This window comes from Fusarium musae, chromosome 4 (assembly GCF_019915245.1).
Source record: "Fusarium musae strain F31 chromosome 4, whole genome shotgun sequence".
Classification (NCBI taxonomy): Eukaryota; Fungi; Ascomycota; class Sordariomycetes; order Hypocreales; family Nectriaceae; genus Fusarium; species Fusarium musae.
The window spans coordinates 4056383-4080970 of NC_058390.1; the positions used below are offsets into that span (position 1 = coordinate 4056383).

The window sequence follows — 24588 nt, forward strand, 5'->3', positions numbered from 1 at the left end:
TCAGGAGAACTGCAACTCAGTCAGATTCATTTGTAGACCATTACCATTAAGCTCACTGAATTGAGTGCGCCCCACGAAGTGAAAACTCTAGGTTCTCTCTCTTGGTTTGATCTCCCAGCCACAGGTCTTAGCTACAAATAACAAATCTAGATGAGTTTGATCCATTCAGCCTTCAACTGCCCATCTGGATCGGCTGCTAGTTTCTCGAGGACCTCTCCGTGCATCAAATCATAGACATAGCACTCCCCAACAACCAAGTACCCATCTCCCTTCGGCCTCAACAAAAACGGAACCTCAGCACCAAGCAGTACACAGAGTTTATCCCCGATCTTCATATCAACAGGCCCAACCCCAAAGTCTTTCGATGCCGTCTTAAACAACCTGTAACAACTACGAACAGGTTCCACCGCGCTGATATATCGGCGGGAATTTCCGCCTTCAGCGATCTCCTTGAGATATTTAGCCTGCGTCATACTGTCGCCTTCGGGCTCGATAACATCTCGCAGTGCGATAAGATCGCTGATAACCCAGTGGATATTCGAAAGTACCAGGGCAGCCAGATCAGCAAGCTGCGCAGCCTCATCATTAACGGGATATGCTCTCCCGTCCCCGCCGCACGTCAGAGTCAAGGCACATTTTCTCCACGCTTCCTTGCTCCACCGTGGCTGAGTTAGAAGTTCGTAGTGGCCTCTTCGACGCGCCATGTTCCAATCTTCACGGGATTCTTGTATGGACAAGACGTCATCGATGATTACGCCCTTGAGGACCAGCTCTCCGGCTTTTTTAACGGGGTGGAGTTCCATCGTAGCATCAGATGCACATCGGAAGCCTCTATTCTTCTGTGTCGGTAACATTGTCCATCGCCGTGGCGCATGCCAGATTGGAACCCACGATGGCTCCGGGCGGTCATCGGTTCCCAGTGGCCCGGCTCCCGAAAGAAACGTTAAAGGTGAGTCTGCGCCGAGCATGAGTCCCGCGATATCCTCATAAACCATCTGTGGTGTCGTTATCTCTCGATAATCTGGGACGATCCTTGTGGCTAGCAAATCTGTTGTTTCAATGCCCAACAAGCCATAGATCTTATCTTTGGGTTCCTTACTCTCAAAGTGTCGCGTGGCTTGGAGTAATTGAGCGAATGAGAATTCTAGTCGTGGAAGACACTTCTGAGAAACTGACAGTCGATACATGAGATAACTGTTCATTGCTCCCGGAGGAACCATGTGTCTGTTCAAGCCACCGGGCGACAGCTCGTTCTTGTGAACAACGATAGCTGCTGCGAGTCCGACCCATTCCCATGGAATCTGGTATGAGCCGAGTTGTACAAGGGCTTGCTTAGCGAGGACAACCTCCTGCAAGACCCAAATGCGGGAGAACCAACGCCGAAGGAAGAGCTCCGTCATTCCAAAATTGAGGCCTCCTCTATCGTCGATCTTAGCATGATGTACGGTAGATTGGCCATCTTGAGAGATGCCAAGGTAAGTTGCTTCGACAGTCTTGTGGCCAGCCTGAGCGAGCCACTCATTAACAACAGAACAGATCTCAGAGAAACCATCTGAGATGGACGAAAGAGACCTTTCAAGAACTGTATTTCCACAACAGCACCTGTCTTTCTCCTCTCCCAACCAGATAATGACCTGCCAGGCGCTGTTGAATATCCTTCCCATCAAAGCCACCTGTTGGCCTCTCTCTGCCACGTCTTTCTGATTGATACAGATGGCATCCGCCCATATCAATCTACTGGTATTAATACCCCGAAGTTCCCGTAATGCTATGTACAGGTTTCCAGAGATGATCATAGAGTGATTCACACCGTTGGCAATAATCTCGATCTTTTGGTCACTAGAAGAGTCTGGCTTACCCCAAGTATAAGATAGAGCCTCGTATGCTGCCTCACTTTCATTCAAGCTGCATACATGCAGCTTGCATTGAAGAGTGCCGCTATCGTCCGGGAGTATCTCAAGTAGCCTGAATGCATCACGCCCTGGCAGGTGACGATAAACGCCACTGCTTCCCCGGGCTGAAGAGCCTGAATCGACGACAGGATTGAGGGGGCGCAGCAGGGCTGGTGGGATGGTAACATTCGAGAGCTCAATCTTATCTGCATTGCCTTCTTGTTCCAAGTCTGCGAGCATAGGTAGACGGACATCCACGTCAAAGACATTTGGCCATTGCTGAAGTCCCCGGGGATGAATAAGAGGGTCGAACTGTTGACATCATTAGCTAGTAAGCCCTCAAAGCAAGTAACAGAAGTATCGTCAGCATATCTCCAATGGCTACTGTGATACATATCAAACTATGAAGAGGTTTATGGGGAAGTGGTTGAGTTACCCTGTTCGGAACGGAATTAGGCGCGCGCCTGGAAGGGACTTCGATACTAGAGCAATGATCTCGCGAGTGGAACATGGAGGACTCGGCCTCAGCTTTGCGTTTCGACACCCTCATCAAAGAATTAACAGCCGAAGGCCACGATGGAAGAAATGGAGAGTGGGTTGCTTCAAGATTATATAGCTCGTGTTCTCTGTGTTCTATTGTGAGCTGCCTCTTGAATGAGCTCTTGAGATACCCCTCACTGAATGGCCCGACCCGCACTGCGGCCCGGCACAGCCACTCAGGCAGGTGGCCGTCTGGTACAGGGGTCACTCAGCCACAAGGCAGTTAAATTAAGGATTAAGAAGTAATTAGCCTAAAAATAAACATAATAATTAAGTTTTTATAATCAAGACATTATTTATAACTCTTTATCTATATCTTACAGCTTATTAGAAGCTTTATTTTAGTTAAATGTAATGAAGCTATAACTTCTACTCTAAGAAATAAAAGTATCTAACTTGGTGTAAGAACTTTTGTCTAATCTACGAGAACTTTTGTCTGCATATCATACGTTTTGTTTTGTCTGTTGGTTCTACCCTTGCCTTGAGCGCGTGGGAGAAGAGAGAAGTAGCCTAAACCTAATATGGCTGCACTGTTGGCTCACACCTTTTCCCAGGTATTCGTCTACGGCACCTCGTGTTGTGTTGCTTGCTTCTCCGTTCCTGGCCTTCCTCATCTTTTGGCATTCACCTCGGTGACCTCACAAACTACAGCGCCATCTCCCTGATTGTATAGCGACTAGCCAGATCTCTCTCGCGATGGAATGCCCAAAGTCAATGGATGCTTCATTCGGTCCTTGGGCCGGTCCCTACTGCCGTGGCGGACTAGATTTCACATTTTCGTTCGAACTAATCTTCTTCTCCCTCATTCCTACCGCTTTATCCCTTCTAAGCTTTGCTTGGAGATTCCTGGCGCTGTATCACGAACTAAGAATTTCGCGTTCTGGAGTTCTGATAGTAGTAAAATTAGTATGGTGCTCTGACAACAGTTAGATTCTTTTGTATATTTCCAAGCTCATGTATTATTCTGATAGGCCTTGATCGGTGTGATTTCCGCCATCGCAATATCGCTTCTCATTTTAACCAGTCTTGCGGATACCCCTAGCCGGGGCTTTGCAATCACAGCTGCAGCCCTCGAATGTGTAGCATTCTTTGTGCTTGGCCTTTATTCTAAGCTCCGCCGCTCACGACGTCCTTCAATCTTGATAACAATCTACCTGTCTGTCCACATCCTACTCAACATTGCTACTACGAGGACCCTGTGGTTGATGCCGGGGGTTTCTGCCATTCCCATCCTCTACAGTATTAACATGGTCTTTCAAGTATTACTTCTCATGGTTGAGAATGTCGAAAAGAGTCGTTTGCTGCTTGAGTCTTACCGATACAGCCCAGAAGAGCTGGCAGGTCCGTTGGCTAGGCTTCTTTTCAGCTGGTTAATACCTCTACTTCGACTTGGTTACGATACCATTCTCTCTATGGCAACCCTCACACCACTTTCTGAAGATCTCAAAAGCCAACAGCTGGAACCGAAACTAGGTCAGTCAATGAGTTCGACCCGCGCATTTCACATGTACCCACACTGTGGCAGTTCGGTTCTTGACAGATGCGAAAAGCTCAACCCTTTTGCGCGAACTATTTCGGTTGCGTCGAGGCTTGCTACTACCCGTAATTCGCTTCTCTTGGGCTTTACACTCGCCCAGCCCTTCCTGATCTATACCGCGGTTTCATTTACAAGTATTAGCCACAACGACAGATCGATCGAAGAAGGGAATCTACTTGTCGCTGCATTTGTTCTCACCTTTCTCGGTTATGCGGTGAGTTGGTTAGCCTGATACTGGCTGAATACATGTTGATAGACAAACAAAGCTGTCTAGTGCTTTCTACTGGCATTTGATGAACCGGCTCATGATGATGGTCCACGGAAGCCTGGTTAGTCCAATATATAACAGTGCTTTCGGGTCTACTTTGCCTGGCTCTGCAGATACAGGCTGCCTCACTCTTATGACTGTTGATGTGGAGAAGGTTATGCTCGGGTTCGAAGACTCCCATGAACTTTGGGCCAGCATAGCTCAGATTGCTATAGCGATCTATGTACTCGCATTACACATGTCTTGGGCCTGTGTTGCTCCTGTCATCGTTCCTATAGGTCAGCATCTCTATGAAACAACATAAATCTTTCTCCAGCTAACAATAAAATAGCTTTTGTGGCTGCTACAGTGCCCGTCACACAAAAGATTGGCACAGCGCAGGGTTCCTGGAACGCCGCTATTGAAAAGCGCGTCAACCTGACTTCGGACATCCTCAGTAACCTGAAAGAAGTCCGAATCTTGGGCATCGGTAGCTATACGAGCGGGCTCCTACAGCGTTACGAGTTGACGAGATTGCTCCCTCTAGCCACTTTCGCCGGCTCATGGCAGGTTTCATTGTGCTATCCCAGGGAACAACTGTCCTAGGGCCATTGGTCACCTTTGCATTTTACGCAATCATTCTACGAATCAATGACGACTCGAATTTCACGGCCTCGAAAGCTTTCACGTCACTCAGCCTTGTTAATCTCATTGCAGCTCCGATCTCGGTACTCATTCAGAGTCTTCCTAGCTTTGCTGCAGGTCTATCATCTTTAGCGCGCATTGAGAGCTTTGTTCCTTCAAGGACTTTGTCTGATAGACGGACTTTACATGAAAAAAAGTCTTCTTTCACTGCAAAGTGCTTCTACTCAAGGGGTCCTGGAGCAGATTTTTCCATGCTAGGTCAAGAGCTTGGTGAAATCAAGGCATCAAATCTTTGGTACAAGAGCAGCGGAAGAGATGTTGGGAACAGCATCGTGATCAGGCAAGCGAAATTCGGATGGAAGCCTGATAACTACATCATCAACACAGGTGATTTCGAGATTCAAGAGGGCGCCCTGACAGTCATCATGGGCCCTGTTGGCTGTGGCAAGAGCACTTTACTCTATGGTCTACTCAACGAGATACCTCACAGTAGTGGACAGATTTGGCTGAAATATCGCAATGTGTCACTCTGCGAACAGACACCTTGGCTCGTTAGTGGATCTATCCGCCATAACATCACCTGCGGCTCAGCCTTGGACGAATCTTGGTATGATAAAGTTCTCGATGCATGTTCCTTATTGCATGACCTTGATCATCTCTCGGGCAGAGATTTGCATGAGGTTGGCAATGATGGAAGCAGCCTCAGTGGAGGGAAAAGGAAGCGTATAGTATGCAATGAGAATTCATCCGTTTGGAACCTACTAATAAATCTATACAGGCACTTGCCCGTGCTATCTACGCTCGAAACCCTGTTATATTTCTGGATAATCCTCTCAGCGGTGTTGATCATGGAACAGCAGCGCACATCGCCCAGGCCCTGATCGGGAATGGAGGTTTACTCCGTACCGGCGGCATAACTGTGTTAACTGTCACCGATTCTAGTAAGCTAGTAAGCTTCCTAATTCATCAACCTTGCTGCTGACCAGACAGGCGATATCACCCGTCATGCCGATAACGCCCTGGTTATAGATCAAGAAGGATCCGTGACTATGACTAGAGAATCAACTAATTTTGATGGCCGTATTATGGTGGCTAATTCTACAAAAGACGATATCGAGGACATAAACGACAGGCATAACCAAGGTCAAGCCGCAGATAACACATCTGCAGGGCAGCACCTCGAACTCACCGCGGCAAAGGCAGACCTACGACGACCTACCGGCGATTGGAGCCTCTACAGCTTCTATACTCATGCTACCGGCCGATATAACACAACAGTCTTTTTGTGCCTTTGCTTGTGTTGCGCGTTCTGCTATCAGTTCTCGACCGTTTGGATCCAGTGGTGGTCAGATGCCACCAACTCCACGGGCAGAAAGTCGAACGGGTTCTACCTGGGCATATACGCTCTGCTCTGTGCTCTCGGGCTATCAACTTTATACTTGGCTTGCTGGACATCTATGGTGACCATGGTAACGCGATCAGCCATAAAGCTTCACCTGATGGTCCTCACAACTGTTTTCAACGCCCATGTGTCCTACTTTTCTACCATCGACGACGGCGTCACATTGAACCGATTCAACCAGGATATGCAGCTGACAGACTACACCTTACCACTAGCTGTTGTCAACACGTTCCTCTTTGCGTCTATCTGCCTTGTACAAGCTGCTGTCATATCAGCAACGGCAAATTATATGGCTGCGGCGATACCCTTCTGTCTGGTAGTGATATACTTCATTCAGCGCTTCTACCTCCGCACGTCACGCCAGCTTCGTTTACTGGACATTGAAGCAAAGGCGCCGTTGTACACCAACTTCAAGGAGACAATTCTGGGTATGAATACGATACGTGCCTATGGCGGAGAATTCGGATCTTTCCTCAAGGAGAAACATGTAGAGGTCTTGGATGACTCACAACAACCTATCTACCTCTTGTATACTGTCCAGAGGTGGTTGTCCCTAGTACTTGATCTTGTGGTTACCTGTCTGGCTACACTTCTCGTCGTTGTGGCCGTTCAGACGAGATCCGGTACTTCAGGTTCTGATATGGGTGTGGCTTTAGTCAATCTGACGTCTTTCAACCAATACCTCACCATGTTGATCCGCTGCTGGGCTTCAATGGAAACGTCGCTGGGCGCTATCGCTCGAAACAAGGACTTTTCTCACGAAACGCCTGTCGCCAACGGCTGCGGCCATGTGCCCCAGCCAGACTATGACGGCTATCAGAGTATTGTATTTGAAGACGTCTCTGTCGTCTATAGGAAGCCTAAAACATCGCTTGAAAACGCCGAAGACAGCTCAGAAGACACGAGTGATCTAAACCTCAATCATCAAGCGCTTGACTCTATCAATCTAACGATACGATCTGGAACGAAGCTGGCTATAACTGGACGCTCGGGAAGCGGTAAATCAACTCTGGTCTCTAGTCTTTTCCACATACTACCATTGCCCTCCGGAAAAATATCCATTGGAGGCATGGACGTTATGTAGGTTGACCAGCAGGTGATCCAAGACCGCCTCAATGCAATCACGCAAAGCAACTTCTTCCTTTCGGGAATTTCCTTGAGAGAGAATCTTGATCCATCGGGATCATCCGGAGAAGAAGGTGAAGGATCTGCGATGGCGATGGCAGAGGTTATGAGGGAGGTTCTGGATAGCTTGGGAATTTGGTCTCAGGTGGAAGAACAGGGCGGGCTAGAAGGCTTGTTTTCCCAAAGCTCATGGTCTGTTGGTCAGCTACAGCTATTGAGTGTGGCTCGTGCTATCGTCAAGAAAAGGCGAGCACAGTCCCATCCGGGCTCAGGCTGGAAGATACTTGTTCTGGATGAGGTTACAAGCAGGTGAGCATGCAACAAGTCAACTATTCTATTCATACGATTAACGTTAACTTGTAATTAGTCTTGACGAAGCTTCGGCCGGATTGGTACGCGATCGTATCAAAGTTGAGTTCGAAGAGTACACTATTTTGTCCATCGTTCACAAGTTTGATGGTGTGCTCGATGATATGGACGAAATGGTTATCATGGATCAAGGAAGGGTGACTCGGCGCGGCTCCCCCGAGAGCTCTTGCAGGCAATGTAGATATAGAAAGACACTCTGTAGTGAGCTGCAGTCCTAGAGGCCGCATCTCATGAGTTGTCGTCCAGGGAAATTCGGGACGACAGTAGTTGATGCTGAGAATCTGCGTTAAAATTAGATAGGGGTCAGGCATCACGTTAATGATGGTTCTTACCTTGATGCTATTGATCCTGTGTCAACTGAAAGCACCAATGTTTTGTATATGCAGTTGAGAAAACATGACGCAAATCAGGTGATAAAATGTGCGCGATTTGAAACTTGCGTTGTCAAAAGTACTCCGATGCCCTCCGTATAGCAACGCATGGCTTTTTAACACCACCTTCGATGCTTGTTATTGAGCTTGCGTAGTGTTCTGTTAAGCATAATGATAGCCCGGTGGACAGGATCGAACCGCAGGCATTATTTACCCGAACTGTTGGTCCTTGTCCCAATTTTGCAAAGGTTCCTCCTCTCTACGGTTAGTTTGCTGTGCCGCAACAGTGCCAAGTACCTAGTAGGTATATATTATGCATGTGGCCTGAGAGCCAGAACCAACACACCAGTGAACCATTCTCTGGTCTTCTCCCGCCGTAAAGTCCTTGCTTCGTTGGACATTACGACATGACCTGACTGACATTGAGCGATAAAGTTCAGGATTCTAGATTGGCTATGAAGCATAAACGAGGTCATGTAAACCAAGCTAGAACAACCCCAAGAAAGCCCGATGCCTCTTCCAGTACGAGTCCTACGACCTTCACTTCAGGACCACCTCAGGTTGGAGATCATCCTCCTTGTCCCAGGGAAACCCGTTCTTCCACATAAGCTCATCCCGAGATTTCTCTGTTGACAAAACCACTACACAAGAGTATTCGCTGGCGTTCATACTAACAATCCGGTAAAGACCGCGGGCGACGTGTTTGGTGACTTGAGTGATTGCGTAACCAATTGATTCATTGGTACCAGTGCGGAGAAGATGGAAGTCAGAGGCTGCATTGAGGTTGATGAAGATAACATCAACTTTGCTGACGTCGATGAAGCCAGATGATGGTTGGTTTGGATCAGGCCATGAGGCAGGGTTGGTCGAGAGGTCGACTGAGTACTGAGCAGGGATCTTGCTTGACGTAGACATGCTGTAGAATTGATGGTTCTAAACACGATATCTAAGTAATTCTGGGTTATGGATTAATATAGAATGAAGGGCATTCTGTAAAAAGATGAACGATGGTGGTATAAATACCTTTTTTAAATCACATGCAACCTATTTCATTTTAAGAAGGTAGATGTTATGTATTACATCGCATTTATAAAAACAATCAAAATACCCCTCACTAAATGACCCAACCCACGCTGTGCCTGACACAGCGACTCAGTTGGCTGTTTTTGTACAGGGTTTCCTCATCCCCAAAGCAGTCAAGCCAGTATTAAAGATTGAGAAGCCCGCGAGTGATTGGTAATAATGAAGTTTCTACCTCTGAGATATTTTGTGCAGTTCTTTATCTAAGTACTATAGCTCATCATGAGGGCCGCTCTCGCTTTGATGTATAATACTGACTCCATGAGTTCCGTTCTGAGCAATAAAAGCATCAAGTTGCTCAACAGTTAACATTTCAGTAAAATTGCCCTTGAAAAATACAATTTCATTTGTACCAGCGCGATATAATCGGAGTGACGGGTATGAGTCTATCTCAATTGGGACATCATTCCCATCGACATTGATAGAAGCGAGAGCGACTTTGTCAGAAAGTCCAAACTTTGCATATTTTGATCCCAGCTCATTCATGACAGCATGTAAACTATTTAATTGTTAGCATTAGCAAATCGTAGAGATAGTGTCGACTTACTCGGTACAGTATTGACACCACGGTACGTTAAATTCAACCAAAACATCTTTAGACTTGTCAAAAACCAAGTCGTCGAAACTACTACCCACCAGCTTTGTCAAGAAAGGCTGCGAAGTCGACCCCTCAGGTACTGGTTCCGACTTGATGCTAGGTGTCAGTGAGCCAGCCAGGTAAGCAGCTACATGTTTAGCGACCCTATTGGCGTTGAACACCTTTTCAGGCATGGGATATGCTCTGCCCTGTTGATTTGCGATGGCGAAGCCACGTTTGATGTCCTTGCTGAGATGCATCTGCTCACATCTCTTGGGGTAGTCTGGTGCAAGGACTGTCATGAAGGAAAGCTGGTCCTTATACTTCTTGGCAATAGGAACGAGAGACTTGACGAGCTCAGCCCGATCATCGCGATTACTGAAGAATATTTGGGCCAGTGGTTTCCCATCCTTGAACAGTTAGCCGATATGGATTGTTGGGGAAGAGGTTGATTACCTTGGTCGCTTCTTCATGGACGATGGGATCATATTCGCGAATCCGCGGCTTGGTCGCAGCTCGCAAGAAGGCCTCGACGTCAGGGACGGTGAAAGGCCCGCGGTAGTGGACTGGATCATCCTCCTCTTGGGAATAAACCGATATGGAAGGACCTTTACTATCTTTCCCAAGGCCATCAACATTGCCAAAACTGTAATGCGCTCGCCATCTTTCGGCAACGGCGTCAAAGATTTTGCGTTCAGGCTGATTGTCTGAGCCAAGAAAAGCAATGACTGCTACCCGAGATGACCACGCAAAATCGAGTCGGTTGTCTTCGGTAAGATCTGCCACGGGAGAACCCAATTGCCGCTCGATATATTTGACAACCCTGCAATGACGATCAGTGACCCACAAGTAATCTCACAGAAACCGATGAAACCCACGATGATGCGTCTAATGCTTCTTTGTAAGTGACCAACTCATTGTTGCCGCTTGTATACTTCAAGGTAGGGACAGTGAAGACCTGAGAATCATCGCACACAGTTGGCTCGTCGTTGCAGTTGACTGAGGCAATGGGTGTCTTGGTGAGTACCGGAGATACCCTGTCCAGAACGGCTTGAACTCTATCGCATTCCTTGCAACCGTCCGCTGTAAACAAGATAAGCGCTGGCCTTGATGATACCAGGACATTGAACTCTGTTTTACGGAGTTTGACGGCTCGCGTATCAGCAGCAAGGGCAACGAGTGACAAGAAAGCTGAAGAGCGCATTGTAGTATAACGAGAGATGAGAAAGATGGATTGCTGGAGAGAGCAGATGCCGGACAACTTCTCTTTGGGTAATTCATCAAGCCAACGCTTATCAAGTATTCCAACCCCCTCGATTCCTCAAATTAGCCCATTTTATGCTTTTAACCCAAATCATCATCCCTCTAGCTTATCATGAGGAGATCCAATCTCGTATAACTATGCGTTAATTTCACCACCCCCCAAAAGGCTTAGTTTCATCCAAACACAACTGCCGAAGGTGCCCAGCCGCCGTAGGGCACGGGCTAAACCCTGCCCAATTTCTAGAATGTTTCATCGAATGATGGATCCGTCGCCAATCGAATTAGGAAGGTGACCTGAAGTCTAAAGAGAAACTGAGTCGTTTCAATTGGAGAGGAGACTCTTTATGGATTAGCTCCACTGACGGTATGAACCTTATACACGAAGAGATATGGGGTGACTAGGAAGCGTTGAAATGTGAGTCGTGGAAAAACATGAAACATGGGGCTCGAGCTTCTGTAGCAGGGGCGTTTATAGTGGGTGCTGAGAGAATAGTTGTAGAAGACTTGATACGAATGAGGACATTCGTGTAAATTCAAATAAACGTTCCTATCAGGGTAGTTCGTGAAGTCATGTTATCTTTTTAGGACAAACTTTGACGATCCTCTCCGTTCAGCTTCTTAGTTAGGTCAGGTAGATAGATGATAAGGGAAAGATTAGCCTCGATTTCGGATGACGGATGCCGATCGTGAGGAACGTGTTTGCTATCGAATACACGGGAAACTGGTGATACAATCGCGAGAGAGGTTGATATGGTGTAGAACAGTATAAATAGATTATTGAATCCCACAGCTATCTCAACATCCTCATCACAGTATCACTTCAAACACTCAAGTCTCCAACTCAATCATCATGAAGTTCACTTCAACCTCTCTTGCGCTTCTCGCAAGCATTCCCCTCGTCTTCTCTCTCCCTACTGAATCTCAGCCACCCACTCTGAAGCTCGAGAAGCCTCAGGGTTTCGACAAGATCCAGAAGGCTGACCCCGAGCACTGGCTCCAAGCCGTCAAGGAAGAAGCAGCTCGCCAAGAAGCCGCTGCTGCCTCCACCTTTAACGAGACCGAAGCTCTCGAAGCACGCGCCAGCTGGGTCTACCAAGTCCACGGCAGCTACACCGACAACCTCGTCAACGTCGGTGACGTCGACACCTTCTACATGCTCTGGACGCGCATGTACGACGTCAGCGACGACAGGGGCGGTCTCTCAGACCTGACACGCGGCGCATGGAGCAAGTTCTGCAACGGCCCCTCTGCCGGCAATGGCGTGACCACACGATTCGTCCTCGACGGTCAGTGGGGAGCTGTAGGTCGTCTTAGCGGCTGGTCTATGCGTGATGCTCTGATCCACTCTATGTGGCAGACTGCTGATGGCATTGGCAAGAAGAACGGGTACACCGTTTACAACAACTGCTATGGCTTTACCTGGCAGGAAGCCAAGCCGGGAAGAACCGACTCGGCGTGTGGAGGACGATCTGGCAAGGCTTGCCCGCATAACTCTGACTGCCCGTTGGAGGGGATGGAGTGCACTGGTCTCAAGTGGGGAACTTGGATGCCCAGTATTATCCGCATGAACGTCTACAACCGCGATGGATCGCTTCGTGCTGATGCGTACCAGGCCAGAATCTCCTCGCAGGCTCCCGGTTCTGGTGGTTGCTCCAAGGCCCAGACTATTGCTGCCTATGTTGCTGACTTTATCCCTATTGCTGGACCTTACTTCGCCACTGGTATCCGTCTCGACTGTCTGCTGCAGAACTAAGTTCGCTTGCCACAGGCGTGCCGTGGCGTCCTTAACGAAGTGGCCAAGACGTCACGGGGTTGTAGTCAAATGGATCTTGTGGTTCGGCGGTATGCACGAAGCTGGAGTATAGTGTGCAATCGACATTTGTAGGTAGTTAGTTTAACCCATAAATTGACTTTTCCCAGATGGTAGCCAGCGCCATTGGTGAACGCTCATGACATAGAAGACTACGATATGTGTGAGAGCCGTCACATCACTCATCAAAGGCCAAGACGCCAGAATCCAGAAAGTCAGTATATGTAGTGTCCATAACACCCAGTCCTACTTCCACTTTATTTATGCTGTATATTATCTGAGGTAATACTTGAATTCTCTTCGACTCGAGGTAGACCTGCTTTCCCTAAACACTCCCGCCGCGCATATAATTACACTTCCTACTACACCCTGTCTTATCCAAGTCTAACGTAGCATGGACTATTCAGATACTTACCATGCTTCAAATCATTGCTACTAGACAGCCTATTTAGGTCTCTCTTTAGATACAAAGTCATTGATATGGAACAAGACTGTGTAAAGCCGATGTCAGAGTATGGAGGGAAACATACGACTCTGGGTACTTTGCAATGAAAGCTGTGTCTGACTATATATATCTTAAGGAGAGGAAGCTAAGCTACTTAATGACTATTTGGAAGGATCCATAACCCATGCGTGTCTTTCAATACCACTGCTGTCGATCTTCAGTTATCCACAGGTAGAATTTGAAACCCCTCGGCACTTGAACTAGGCAAGGGCTCTTTCATCAGCAAAGCCTTGGTTTCCGTGTCCACGGTTATAACCCAGCCAGGAGATTCTTCCTGCCTGATAGTAAACCTGTCAGAACCTGGCGCCGAGGGCTTAATAAACCAGTTCCACTGAATGGGAACATTGAGCCCGTGCCCCTTAATCACGAACCTGCTAGCAGCATAGCCATGGCCTGCAGTCACGTTGCCCAACCAATCGCCTGTTTCAATCTCTTGCAGCCAATAAGCAGAGCTGCTGAATGATTCAAGCGACTCCCTGCCCGACGCAGGTGTCAGGTACCATTTCTGCCACCCGGCTTTCGCAACGGCCATGGGGGCGGTTGCAACGATGGGGTGTTGGACTTGTACAAATCCAGATGAAGCGCTCGTCGCAAACCAGACTTGCAATTTGTCTTCCCCCTTGACTTCCATCAGCCTGTTGTAGAGGTCGATCGTAGCCTTGCCGATAGACGACTCGAAGAGCTCACGCTGCTTCTCCAGATATCCAATGTGGCGGGCGACAGTCTTCTCGCCTTCAGAGAAGTGGACTTTCGGGGACTCCGTCGCCATCTCTAGAAGCTCAATACCCCGACCAACAACCGCCCAATAGCTGTAGACCTAAAGCTCATGTTAGCTATACATATCCAGTTACTGATTGTGGATACGTTGTTACTTACCAAAGCTCGGCATCGAAGGTAGAAAATTCGGAATTCCTCCGAGTTGTCAAAGGCCCGCTGTGCGAGTTGCTTGAGGAACGAACTGCTCCCCTCCTCGCCCAGAAAGCTGTTGATCTGTTCCAGACTCTCAGGAACATTCTTAGCAACCTCCTTGAGTTGATTATCCAATCTCTTCTGGAGACCGCGCATTTTCTCCTGGCGCTTCTCAAGGTCCGCAATCGCCGAGTCACGAACGACAGTCTCGAAAATATCGATGATGCCATTGTACAGACTGTCAATCTTTGTCAAGTGACTCTTCAAAGAGTCACTTCGAAGTTGCAGAATGCTATCCGCCAATTGACTGGCGAGATTGTCAATGGATTTTCTGACATCGCGGATGAGGCCGATGGCTTCTTCAAGTTTCTGCTTGACATCTGCGATCTCCTTCTGAAGGTTCTGTTCATCGCTGCCAAAGAACTCCTCAAAGCCCTTCTCAAAGGCCTTCTTGCCAGCGGCCCCTGCAATGCCACAAGCAAACTTTACCAGAAGCTTGGTGCCGATTTTCTCTGCTAAGGCTGACATGTTATAGACTTGTTGTACTGGAGAATAATGAGTAAAAGAAGAAGTTGGTAGGGCAGTTGACAAAGCGTGTAGTGAGAAGTTGATGAAGAATTGTATTCTCAACAGAAGGGATCTCGGCCTTTATAGAGAATGTCTGCTTCGGCGTCATCGCTATCTCGTAGGATACTTTATGCACTCAGTCGAAAAGGGAAGAGGGAGCCAGCAACGTAACCTGGAAGGACGCTGTTGTGGCTGGCTGGTAGACGCAATGCTCCATATCTTGGCAATAAAGGCCAGTCGAGGCCATTTCAGCTGCCATCCTCTGCATCCTGTGCCTATCGCTTGGACAGCAATTGACAAAATCCAAGGGTTGACTGGCCTTTGATTGGTTTCGGGCGGAACGGGTCCATGAAGCATACGGTTCCAATCTATTTTAGGCCTGTCAGACAGGTCGCTTAATAGGTCACGCGTTAGAGAAGACCAACCAAGTCAACAGTTCGCTTATTATCTTATTACCGAGGGTCATGACAGCTTCACTAAAATTCCTAAAGCAGTTCTTATCCACCTAACTGTCAATAGTCTGTCCCAACTCGGAGCAATATTCCCCACTAGCGTCAATAATCGACACTTGAAAGGATAAGGGTCCAAAACTAACGAATTTTAGTGCATAGCTGAGAATAAATCTGGATAAAACTGATAAGCCGGAGCTTGCTTCGATTTTGCTGATCTTCACCGCTTTATAGAGGTGACCTAGCTTGAGGGATGCTCTATGTTTTGATGACGAGTATGAGAGACATGATACGGGCCTCTGGATCTCACGAGAGAAGAAGAACAATGACGGTCTGCAGGCTAGAGGGAGAGGCTTGGATTATTTCCCTGCTTCTATGGAGATAGCTTTCAGAATAAACATGCTTCTTTCTCATGATAGCATTTACCCCAAAACTCTGGCAATAGGGTCCAAGAGTTTCCAAGTAGCCACAGGATCAACGCAGAGTCAAGACACCCACCCTTGGTGACGGAGAAATCTGGTGGCCAGAATGCGCGTCGCAAATATTCCCTTGTCAGCATCTCGTTCCGCGCCGCATCTAGACCCTTTTCCACTCCAAGTAGAACTCCTTTCCACTCAGTCCTGGTCCCATCATGCGATCAAACTCCTTCTGTGCACCTTGCTGTCCAGGCTTGAGCTTGAGTCTAAAAGGCCATTTGTCAATGATGGTGTGCTGGTCTTTGATCCCGACCTTCATGAATTCCGGAAACTTGTCGAACTCAAGTTTTCGTGCAATCCTAGAACTGTTAGACTTAAAAGCAGAGATACGGATTTTGGTGATCACTCACTTGTCGAAAACATGGTCGAAAGTTCGGACCAAATCCGAAGCATGGATATACTTGATTACGACGAGATCCCAGGTTGTAGTAGGAAGCGAAGGCTCGGGAAGATAACCTTCAAGGGCTTCCACCATATCGTCAAGTTTGTCCATTCCAAGACGATCCTCAGTTGTCATATTCTCTTGGATGGCGTTCACGAAGCGGGTGATAAGTGTTGCATGAGGGTTGGCTGTAGATGAGCGAAGCAAAGGTGCCATTACGGCGACCGTGAGATTGATGCCCATATAAGCCTTGTCCGAAAGATTGGATACCTTGAAGAATGTAAGTTTGCAGTCGATCCACAGTCATCGAGTCTTACCTCAATGCGATCAAATGACCCCTTCTTGAGTTGATCAAGTAGGTCGCTAGCATTGTGGTGGATTAGCTGGAAGCTGATGTTTTTGTCCTCAATACGGGACATGAAGTGTTTAAGCACCGAACGAAGATAAGTGAAGAGCCTCCCATAAATTTCGGAAGTTGCCGGTCCATGTTGAGTCATTTCAACGTCTTTCGCAGGCCACCCGTCGAGTGGCTCGCAAGAGTACTCCATCGGCCATGAGAATGGGACATGGAAGAGAGTCCTGAAGATATTAGCTTCTGGAAATCAATGAAATGACCACTCACGGGTTCGGGACGGTAAACTCGCTGCGTCCCGCCCCAAAGGGCTGAAGGACTCCATCTTCACGGAACCGCTGCTTGGCGACTCGATGAGAGGGTGGGATGAGTGCGTAATCGCGATCGAGAAAGTCACGTTGGGACTCGGCGAGAGTCCCGGCTTTTCGAAACTGGTTCGCTATCTCCATGGTCAAACCGTCATGGACGCTGACGAAGGACAGGAGCTTGTCCCAAGCCCCCTTAGAGAGAACCAGTCTGAGAGATCGCTTCCCGAATACCCAAGTCTTGCCCAACATGCGGTCGTCAGACTTGCCCTTGGTCTTGTCGCAGACTGCCTTGATGAGCGGACGAATGCGCTGTTCAATGATGGCCTGGTCAGACTTGCGGATGAAGCTCGAGTACCACGTATGAATGATGCAGTCGACACCTTCAGTGTCGTCATCAGATGTGAGAGCAATAAGAAGAATGATTGCATTTCGCCCGACGATGTTCAGGTCACGATCGTTTATGGTGATGTCCATGGGCTGATCCCAGCATGGAGGAAGTTGAGCGATGGTCTTAACGACGTTTCGCAGATCGCCAGAGGCTACCATGACAAAAGATCAGTTGTGCCGCCTCCGTAATAAAGCAGGGATTACAATACCAGCGAAGAGAAGAGACAATTTCCCTCTGTAGGATTCTCCTTCATTGGCGCCGAGCTTGAGAACGTCGAGAGCTGGCACACTCCCTAAGATCCAAGTATCCCCTCCCGAGCGAATTTGGGGCGGGAGTTGGGCGCCTGGGGCAAAAATTGGAGTTCGATTCTGCACGATCCATCGAGGCTTCCAAGAATCGCTGTTCAAGGACGACTTGCAGTGGATCTTGTGAATGGGCCAGTGAGCCTTCTGGCATTCGGAGCTGCAGTACTGCAAGATGTGAGCGCGGTATAAATAGAGAAGTGCCTGATGCGACTCACGACGACTAGGCGGCAGTTGGCGCAGCTGGATTTGCCGGTGTTCTGACAGCTGGCCCCTTCTGGGCTGCAGTTCGCGCAGGGAAGTGAGGGTGTCGTCATAGTGTCTGATGTCGACTTTGGTGACCGGTGAGGAAAGGAAAGAGAGAGAAGAGGAAGATGAGAGCGAGAAAAAAGAAGAATGGTATGTCTTGCCTGGAGCCTAAGCCTAGATCAAACATTCAAAAGTTGCTGACTGCAAGCACTGGCTGGCACTGTTGAGGCTGATAGCTAAAGGATCCACTGCTTGTGATCAAACAGCGCCCTGGGTGTCACAAGAATTGACCAGTTCTGTAATCTTTACCTAAAGATAATAAATTAAAATAAAATTACATTATATAAGTTAAGAGAAACTTATTAAAATTTTATAAACAGTCAGATTAATAGGGACCGGTCAGTGCTTATGACACCCGCCACACAGCGACTTTTGTCACTTCACGATTGCTGGCGACAAACTTTGCTATACAGTGGTTACGTAGCCGCAAAACGAATTCGCACAGCCACTACATTGTTTGGTCCACTAAAACATGATTGCCGCGATGCTATTCACATCTGCGCGGAAGAAAACTCTTCAGCCTGGCAACTTGCAAATATCCGGACACATGGCGCTAAACGGATGCCTGCATCAGAGGCGTCTACGATTTCGCTTACCTGCTTGTGCATGTTACCTCGCCAACATTGCTGCAGATATTAAACGTTTGCGATTTGGATGTGAGATTGTTCCTTATGAGTTTCAATATTGCGGTGTAGAATGTTGTTGAAATCAGTAGCCCAGATGGTGCGGCCTCCTTGATGTTTACTCACAAACTTCAGCGTCAGTATGATACCCCACTAGCAAACGATTGAGTAAGATTCAAGGATACAGGAGCTCAATTGCTAAGCTACACATGTGGTAGTCGAAAGAATAGCCACTATGATTGTCTTCACTGAGGCACTCTAACAGTGCCCTTCATGACCTCGACTGCCTTCCCACTAAGATGAACAGTCTTAACATTTCTCTCTCCAGCTTCACTCGTCTTGACTTCAACATCCACTACGATAAGACTCTCGCGGCCCATCTCAACACCCTGGGTGATATAGAACCTGATCGAAGTGGCAGAAAGCTTGTGCAACGCCAAGTAACACGACAACGCAGATGCGGCACTTCCAGTTGCAGGATCCTCCATATCACGCTTCACAAGTCTTGTGCGGAGGTTCTGCACATATTTTCCATCAGATGATGTGTCGCCGTTGAGGAGCGTGTAGTAGTAGCGCCTCGAGTCAAAGTCGTGTTTCCAGCCGTCATCCTGCAGGTCGCCGTCAATGTAACTCATGGCTCCGACCTTGGCAGCGCCGAGCAGCTCCAATGTTGGGAGTTCCACGAGGGCGAAAGTCATCCCGTTAACGATGCTGAACAGTGGCGCGCCCTCATCAGCAGCAGCGACTTTTGCCAATTTCTCATCCCAACCAGCTTCAACGGCATGCTTTGGCACGCGCTGCTTATGAAGTCTAACATCGTGAGGAATTAAAGCTCGCGCAGAACCGTTTTCGAACTCAAGGTCAATTCTGCCCGCCTTTGCAATCATGGTCTTTACGCCCTGCGGCTGAAGAAAAATAGCCGTGCCGATGGTCGGATGCCCCGCGAATGGCAATTCGAACTTTGTGGTAAAGATATCAATCTTTCTCTCATCTGTATCGTCGCGATTCTCAATATCATGAACAAAGACTGTCTCGGAGAGGTTGAACTCGCAGGCAATTCGTTGCTTTTGCGATTGGGTGAGGGATGCTTGTTGGCTTGGTGGGGGTATCGTCACCACCGCTAAAGGATTGCCCTCAAAGGCGGTGGTGGTGAAAACATCGAGAGTGGTGAATTCGAGACTCATCTTGTAGTCATCAATTCGTTCACTGATGTTAAAGATATCACTTCTTGGCGGTTGGAACAATAGGTGAATGAGCCTTTTAGTACTCAGCTAATTGGGCGTGTGAGTCAGAGAGCTACATGACACATCGTAATACGATGACTAATTCACCCGAGCACAAGTCAACGACATCGGCGCGTATACACTGAGTAGCATAGTCATGAGCGAGTTTATTCCTAGCTAGAAAAATTCTGGGGTAGCATGGCCTTGACCAAGACCTCGACGCTCAGACAGTTTGATTGATAGGAATTTGCTCACTAGCAGCAATGTCCCGTCTTGCTACGCTGCTATTCTTGAGTGCATCTTCCATCAAGCACCAAGTTTTGCTACCGTCTCCCTCAAGGAGCGCACATCGCGTTCCATGTTCCTGAGTTCAAACTCGTGTGACTTTCGCAACTGCTTTCTCACTCTCATGCGTTCAAAACCCCAACAGAAACCGCACAGTATAAGGGCAAAAGCAACTATTGCACCGATGGTGATGCCTGCCACTTGACCACCAGTCAATCCGGACCTTGCACTCGCTTTCTTGTCCTTGGGGGTCTTTTCCTTTGGGTTCTTTCCCTTACGGTTCTTGCAGCTCTGGCCGTTCTGGCAGTTCTGGCACTTCTGACACTTCTGACACTTCTGGGAGTGCTGACACTTCTGGCACTTCTGGCAGTTGCTGCAGTTCTTGCAGTTCTTTCCCTTGCGGTTCTTTTCTTTACGGGATGGTTTCGAAGCCACGGGGGATTTGGAACTCCCACTATCCGGCATGCTGACATTGAAGAATGCGGATCTTAGAGTTGGTCCCAATGTTCCATGTTGATTTAGTTGGAACAAGTAAACAGCGTCTTCACCATTTTGCAGATAGTGGCCCATATCATACACAGCCGTCCAGTGGTAGCGACCTCGTATCGGTGAGTGGGTGAGCTGAGATTGCTTTGTCACTGTGAGATCAGATCAGTCTAGTTCTCTTAAGCCTACATAATGGAACTCATCATACCGTCCAGTCTGGTTTCTTGCCCTTTCTTATCTCCGGCCGTACTCAGCTGCCAAACAGACAAGTCTCTGATATCGACAACATTCGAAAGAATGACCGGGACGACCTCGCCTTGTTTGTAGCGTTGGTTGTTGTCGAACCTTCGAAGATCGTCATCGACCAATGCATATGGCGGGGGGTTCATGAATTTCGTTTCTTCACAGGCTGCTAGGCTGGCGAGTGAAGTTGCCAAGAGGAACACCCAATTCAGATGCATGATGGATGGTGTTGCACTGGACTCAAAGTGTGAAAGATTGAGACGTTTCGCACCCACCTCTGTTAACTTTAAATGGTTCAAGAGAGGAGGAGGATATAGTATAAAGGAAAAGGAATCATGTCAATTTCGCATGCGAGGGCGAGCGACGGTTATTTATGGTTATCTGAGAGTCGTGGTCAATGTTGGAATGGAGTTTGAAATAAGCCATGATTGATGTAACCCCCACAGTGATGCCGCCACCAATATCTCTCGTGGCTAAATGGCTGAGTAGCCAGGCCAAACGTCTGGCGGCGTGAGGGGTGTTGTGACGACATGACTGACATTAGACTTCAGATTTCTCAGAGAGCAAACTCCCCTCTACATGCAGCCTCCCAGGCATTGCACTCCAATTACTCAATGTTATCTGATAAATCACAATCATACATTACGCCAGTGGTTATGTTATCGAAGGTGGTTGACGCGCTCTTGTTTCAAAAAGACAAATATGCAAGCCACAGAGTATCATATGATGCCGGGATATTCATGACTGGCGCGTTTACTGACGACGATAAAGTATTCGCACGCCTTTGATGTGGATCAGGCCCTGGTTGGATGACCAGAGCCAGTGCAACGAATTTAATCGGATGGGCGTCGTTAAACCTAGAGTAGAGAAATTCCGAGTTATACAAGATCCAACGCCGAGAGAATGTAGCAAGGTTCATTGGTCAGTATCCCATGGCTTACGAGTTGAAGCTTATATCAGCGCATCTTCATTCGTCATCTGTGTTCAGCTTGAAGTTTAACCTTATTGGCTAGCCAACTACATAATCAAGTAAGAAGGCTTCTCAACTTTTCGCGTGGCTTTTGAGTAAGTGTCAGAGTGATCTGATTATCGAAAGTCCATTGTGACATCACAGTATCAGTAAGTTTCCCCGCCTTGTTCTTTAACTCTAGTTCCTGATAGAAATCCCTCCGCTATCAAGGCGCTTCATGCAGCCCTGGTGGACTTCTAGCATACCCTACCGGATAAACTTCCAGCGCCGGGTCACCAGGTAGCTCAGCCTTTGTCTCGGAATAGTTGACCTGCCCTTGTTGGCTCTGAGAAACCACTGACACGTCCGTATTTCCTTTACTTCGTCCCAATCTTTTCCAGATGAACCATCCGACAACACCAAGAAGTATTAGACCGCCGATGGTGCCCCCAACCGCGGCACCCGCGATTTCGCCCTTGGACATCCCAGAGTCGGAATTTAGATCAGCGTCTGGGTTCAAGTTTCGATCTGTGGCCGTAGATGTTGGGAGGGGCTGCGTGGCGGACGTTGCGATCTGAGAAGAAGACATGCTCCGTACCGTGGTAGAAGTTCGTAGCGTGGATGCGGTCGTCGTCTCGATTCTCGGGGCAGTGACATTAAAGTATTGTGTCGAAGCAATGGGTGCCATAAGACCGTCGGGACCCATAAGCCGATTGGGATACTCGCCTAAGGCAAAGTAGTACACAGCGTCTTCATTCTCCTTCAGTATTCCTACTACATCCCACTCAGCCTTCCACTCAGTACGAGATGCTAGATACACGGGTCAGCATGTCGTATACGAACAATGGCTTCTAGGTATCCTACAGTCTAATATATATTCCCAATACGTTGATCCTATTGTTTGGATCAAGTATAGTTGAACTTTGTCGAGGTCGGTCTCCCAAAGAATCTGAATCGCGTTGCCAACCCCGTACCGTACATTCTTTCCGAAGCCAGCTTTACGATCGACATCGAAGTTCCATTCTGGGGGGCGCCGGAATGTGGTATCACATAAAGCACGATTGGCGAATATCGAGAGTAGTAGGGTGAGGGATGAAAGAATACTCATGTTGGGGACAAAGACTTTCACGTCTCGAAAAGTATGGACGATGGGCCGTTAGCGGTCAAAGAGGTTGTGCGGGACGCGAAAAACCAGTACTGATCATGGTGGACAAGCTTGTTTGTTTTGACTGATTCGTGAGCCGAAGCCAAGACCGTGTTGATAGGGGCCATTAATTAAACCAGTACCATCCTCCCTGGATGATATGCAGCCGACCAGCGAGATAGGATTAGTTCAGGCCGAGCCGTAGTCTAAAGCGCTGGGGTTGAATTTGATAATCTGACCCCATTCCGACCACTGTCGTCAAATCTTGAACACAAGTGAGAAGTCACAAACGGCTCGTATTTGCCTTTTGCAATATTCTTATAGTAGTTCTCATGTTATCTCTCTCTTTTATAATGCGTTCAAAATGCAAGATCCCAAGTTCTCTCTGCCATTTTTTTGAGTCGATTCCAGATTTGTCTAGTTGCATATGCAGGCTTGACAGGGGACAACCAACAGCACAACAACCAACAGAGCGTCGCATCGCATTGGGTTAAGCTACTGGCTTTGAAACGCTTCGCACAGACACAACTACCCAGTAGGGAAAGTGATTAAATAGAAGCTAATAAGAGAAGCAATATTGATAAGCCCATTTCTGAAAAGGGGCTATGGCTACATTGGGCGAATTATGATGGCTCAGGAGCTTCTTGTAAGCTTTCATCGCCGAAAGGTGTTAACGCCAAATGTTCGCCGATGTCCCAGACATAAGTTAGCTGTGTGTAAACAGGGTGCTGGTCTCCTGAGCGAAACTGCCTTAGAAGCCGAGATACACAACTGGCTTTGACCTTTCACTGCTGGATCCTTGTAAGCAGACTGATACGCCCAGATATCATCAACTGGCATCGAGACTACAAAGCAGTAAGTAGCAGCAATCATGAAGCTTGCTTCCTTCGACGAGTCGATATAGCCAAGATATTGAGTGAGTGTGCATGATTTCTCGATTCACTACGAAACAATACGAGAAACTAATAGTAACGAGATGATGGAAAACACATAAATCGAAGCTCATGAACATCGTATAAGTTTGTAATTGTTTCTCAGTTATGTCTGACTGCAAATAGTGAGACAGGTAAGTGAAGGGAAGGACTGAGGACTCATCAGGACTTGGCCTCGAGAAAAACAAAGCCTAGTCTCGAAGACAACTGACAGCAGCCGATTTATCCAGATTCAGCCTGCTTGAGACTACACTGCGCACCAGTATACACAGCTTCCTTGCAATTAGTGAAGGAAGCACGACGATCACGCCCGTTCTTAACAAAGTCGATGACAAGATTTCCTGCTACACCATTGATGTTGAGACGTCCTCCATCAATAGAACGGCTGATGCCCTTGAGCTGACCAGTGGCGTACTCCTTGCAAGAGCCAGGGAAGCCATCGGACCTCTGCGTGGAGGCTCCATCGACTGGGGAAATAGTGATCAGACACTGGCGGCCGCAAGCGGGAGAGCCTGGAGTGCCACCACCCGGAGTCGAAGCGTCCTTTACCTCGAGGGAGAGGGCGCTGCTGGCGAAGGCGGCGATCATGAGCATAGCGGTGGTCTTCATGATTGCGGTCTGAGGGGAGTTAGTAGAGGACAGAAAATTAAACAGTCAATTCTGCGAACTTACAGAATTGGATTTTGTTGTAAAGCTTTTGATAATGTGGTATGATTGTGTAATGGCTGTAGAGAAGCTGTGTTGGTAGTATGCTGTTGGGGTAGTCGGTTGCTACCATTTTATACTTCAGCAAAGCCTGTTAAGACAACATCCATCGACGCAGCAATATGACGATTAAGAGAAGTCAATCGAAGATTCGATGTTGATTAGACGATTACAATTGCTGGATAAGACTGAC

General features: G+C 47.9%; 11 protein-coding genes across 11 annotated transcripts; 2 read left to right on the forward strand and 9 right to left on the reverse strand.

The window, feature by feature from the left end:
* Nucleotides 1-146: 146 nt before the first annotated feature.
* J7337_006182 (uncharacterized protein) lies at nucleotides 147-2403 on the reverse strand (the record flags this gene model as incomplete). Its single annotated transcript, XM_044823846.1, has 2 exons — nucleotides 147-2204; nucleotides 2329-2403. 2 exons carry the CDS (start codon nucleotides 2401-2403, stop codon nucleotides 147-149), a joined length of 2133 nt encoding a protein of 710 aa, XP_044682337.1.
* A 2709-nt stretch (nucleotides 2404-5112) lies between these two features.
* J7337_006183 (uncharacterized protein) lies at nucleotides 5113-7347 on the forward strand (the record flags this gene model as incomplete). Its single annotated transcript, XM_044823847.1, has 3 exons — nucleotides 5113-5589; nucleotides 5640-5810; nucleotides 5848-7347. 3 exons carry the CDS (start codon nucleotides 5113-5115, stop codon nucleotides 7345-7347), a joined length of 2148 nt encoding a protein of 715 aa, XP_044682338.1.
* A 1321-nt stretch (nucleotides 7348-8668) lies between these two features.
* On the reverse strand, nucleotides 8669-9043 carry J7337_006184 (uncharacterized protein; the record flags this gene model as incomplete). Its single annotated transcript, XM_044823848.1, has 2 exons — nucleotides 8669-8769; nucleotides 8800-9043. The coding sequence occupies 2 exons, from the start codon at nucleotides 9041-9043 to the stop codon at nucleotides 8669-8671; spliced, it is 345 nt and encodes a 114-aa protein (XP_044682339.1).
* Nucleotides 9044-9418: 375 nt separating this feature from the next.
* On the reverse strand, nucleotides 9419-10989 carry J7337_006185 (uncharacterized protein; the record flags this gene model as incomplete). Its single annotated transcript, XM_044823849.1, has 4 exons — nucleotides 9419-9707; nucleotides 9756-10195; nucleotides 10242-10608; nucleotides 10664-10989. The coding sequence occupies 4 exons, from the start codon at nucleotides 10987-10989 to the stop codon at nucleotides 9419-9421; spliced, it is 1422 nt and encodes a 473-aa protein (XP_044682340.1).
* A 909-nt stretch (nucleotides 10990-11898) lies between these two features.
* Nucleotides 11899-12801, forward strand: J7337_006186 (uncharacterized protein; the record flags this gene model as incomplete). The annotated part of the gene is given in 2 exon segments (XM_044823850.1): nucleotides 11899-12334; nucleotides 12353-12801. 2 exon segments carry the CDS (start codon nucleotides 11899-11901, stop codon nucleotides 12799-12801), a joined length of 885 nt encoding a protein of 294 aa, XP_044682341.1.
* A 719-nt stretch (nucleotides 12802-13520) lies between these two features.
* On the reverse strand, nucleotides 13521-14800 carry J7337_006187 (uncharacterized protein; the record flags this gene model as incomplete). Its single annotated transcript, XM_044823851.1, has 2 exons — nucleotides 13521-14180; nucleotides 14240-14800. The coding sequence occupies 2 exons, from the start codon at nucleotides 14798-14800 to the stop codon at nucleotides 13521-13523; spliced, it is 1221 nt and encodes a 406-aa protein (XP_044682342.1).
* Nucleotides 14801-15864: 1064 nt separating this feature from the next.
* On the reverse strand, nucleotides 15865-17352 carry J7337_006188 (uncharacterized protein; the record flags this gene model as incomplete). The annotated part of the gene is made up of 4 exons (XM_044823852.1): nucleotides 15865-16063; nucleotides 16115-16416; nucleotides 16464-16725; nucleotides 16769-17352. 4 exons carry the CDS (start codon nucleotides 17350-17352, stop codon nucleotides 15865-15867), a joined length of 1347 nt encoding a protein of 448 aa, XP_044682343.1.
* Nucleotides 17353-18673: 1321 nt separating this feature from the next.
* Nucleotides 18674-19612, reverse strand: J7337_006189 (uncharacterized protein; the record flags this gene model as incomplete). Its single annotated transcript, XM_044823853.1, has 1 exon — nucleotides 18674-19612. The coding sequence occupies one exon, from the start codon at nucleotides 19610-19612 to the stop codon at nucleotides 18674-18676; it is 939 nt and encodes a 312-aa protein (XP_044682344.1).
* A 345-nt stretch (nucleotides 19613-19957) lies between these two features.
* On the reverse strand, nucleotides 19958-20883 carry J7337_006190 (uncharacterized protein; the record flags this gene model as incomplete). Its single annotated transcript, XM_044823854.1, has 2 exons — nucleotides 19958-20574; nucleotides 20631-20883. The coding sequence occupies 2 exons, from the start codon at nucleotides 20881-20883 to the stop codon at nucleotides 19958-19960; spliced, it is 870 nt and encodes a 289-aa protein (XP_044682345.1).
* Nucleotides 20884-21840: 957 nt separating this feature from the next.
* On the reverse strand, nucleotides 21841-22722 carry J7337_006191 (uncharacterized protein; the record flags this gene model as incomplete). Its single annotated transcript, XM_044823855.1, has 2 exons — nucleotides 21841-22424; nucleotides 22479-22722. The coding sequence occupies 2 exons, from the start codon at nucleotides 22720-22722 to the stop codon at nucleotides 21841-21843; spliced, it is 828 nt and encodes a 275-aa protein (XP_044682346.1).
* Nucleotides 22723-23912: 1190 nt separating this feature from the next.
* J7337_006192 (uncharacterized protein) lies at nucleotides 23913-24299 on the reverse strand (the record flags this gene model as incomplete). The annotated part of the gene is made up of 1 exon (XM_044823856.1): nucleotides 23913-24299. One exon carries the CDS (start codon nucleotides 24297-24299, stop codon nucleotides 23913-23915), a length of 387 nt encoding a protein of 128 aa, XP_044682347.1.
* Nucleotides 24300-24588: the final 289 nt, after the last annotated feature.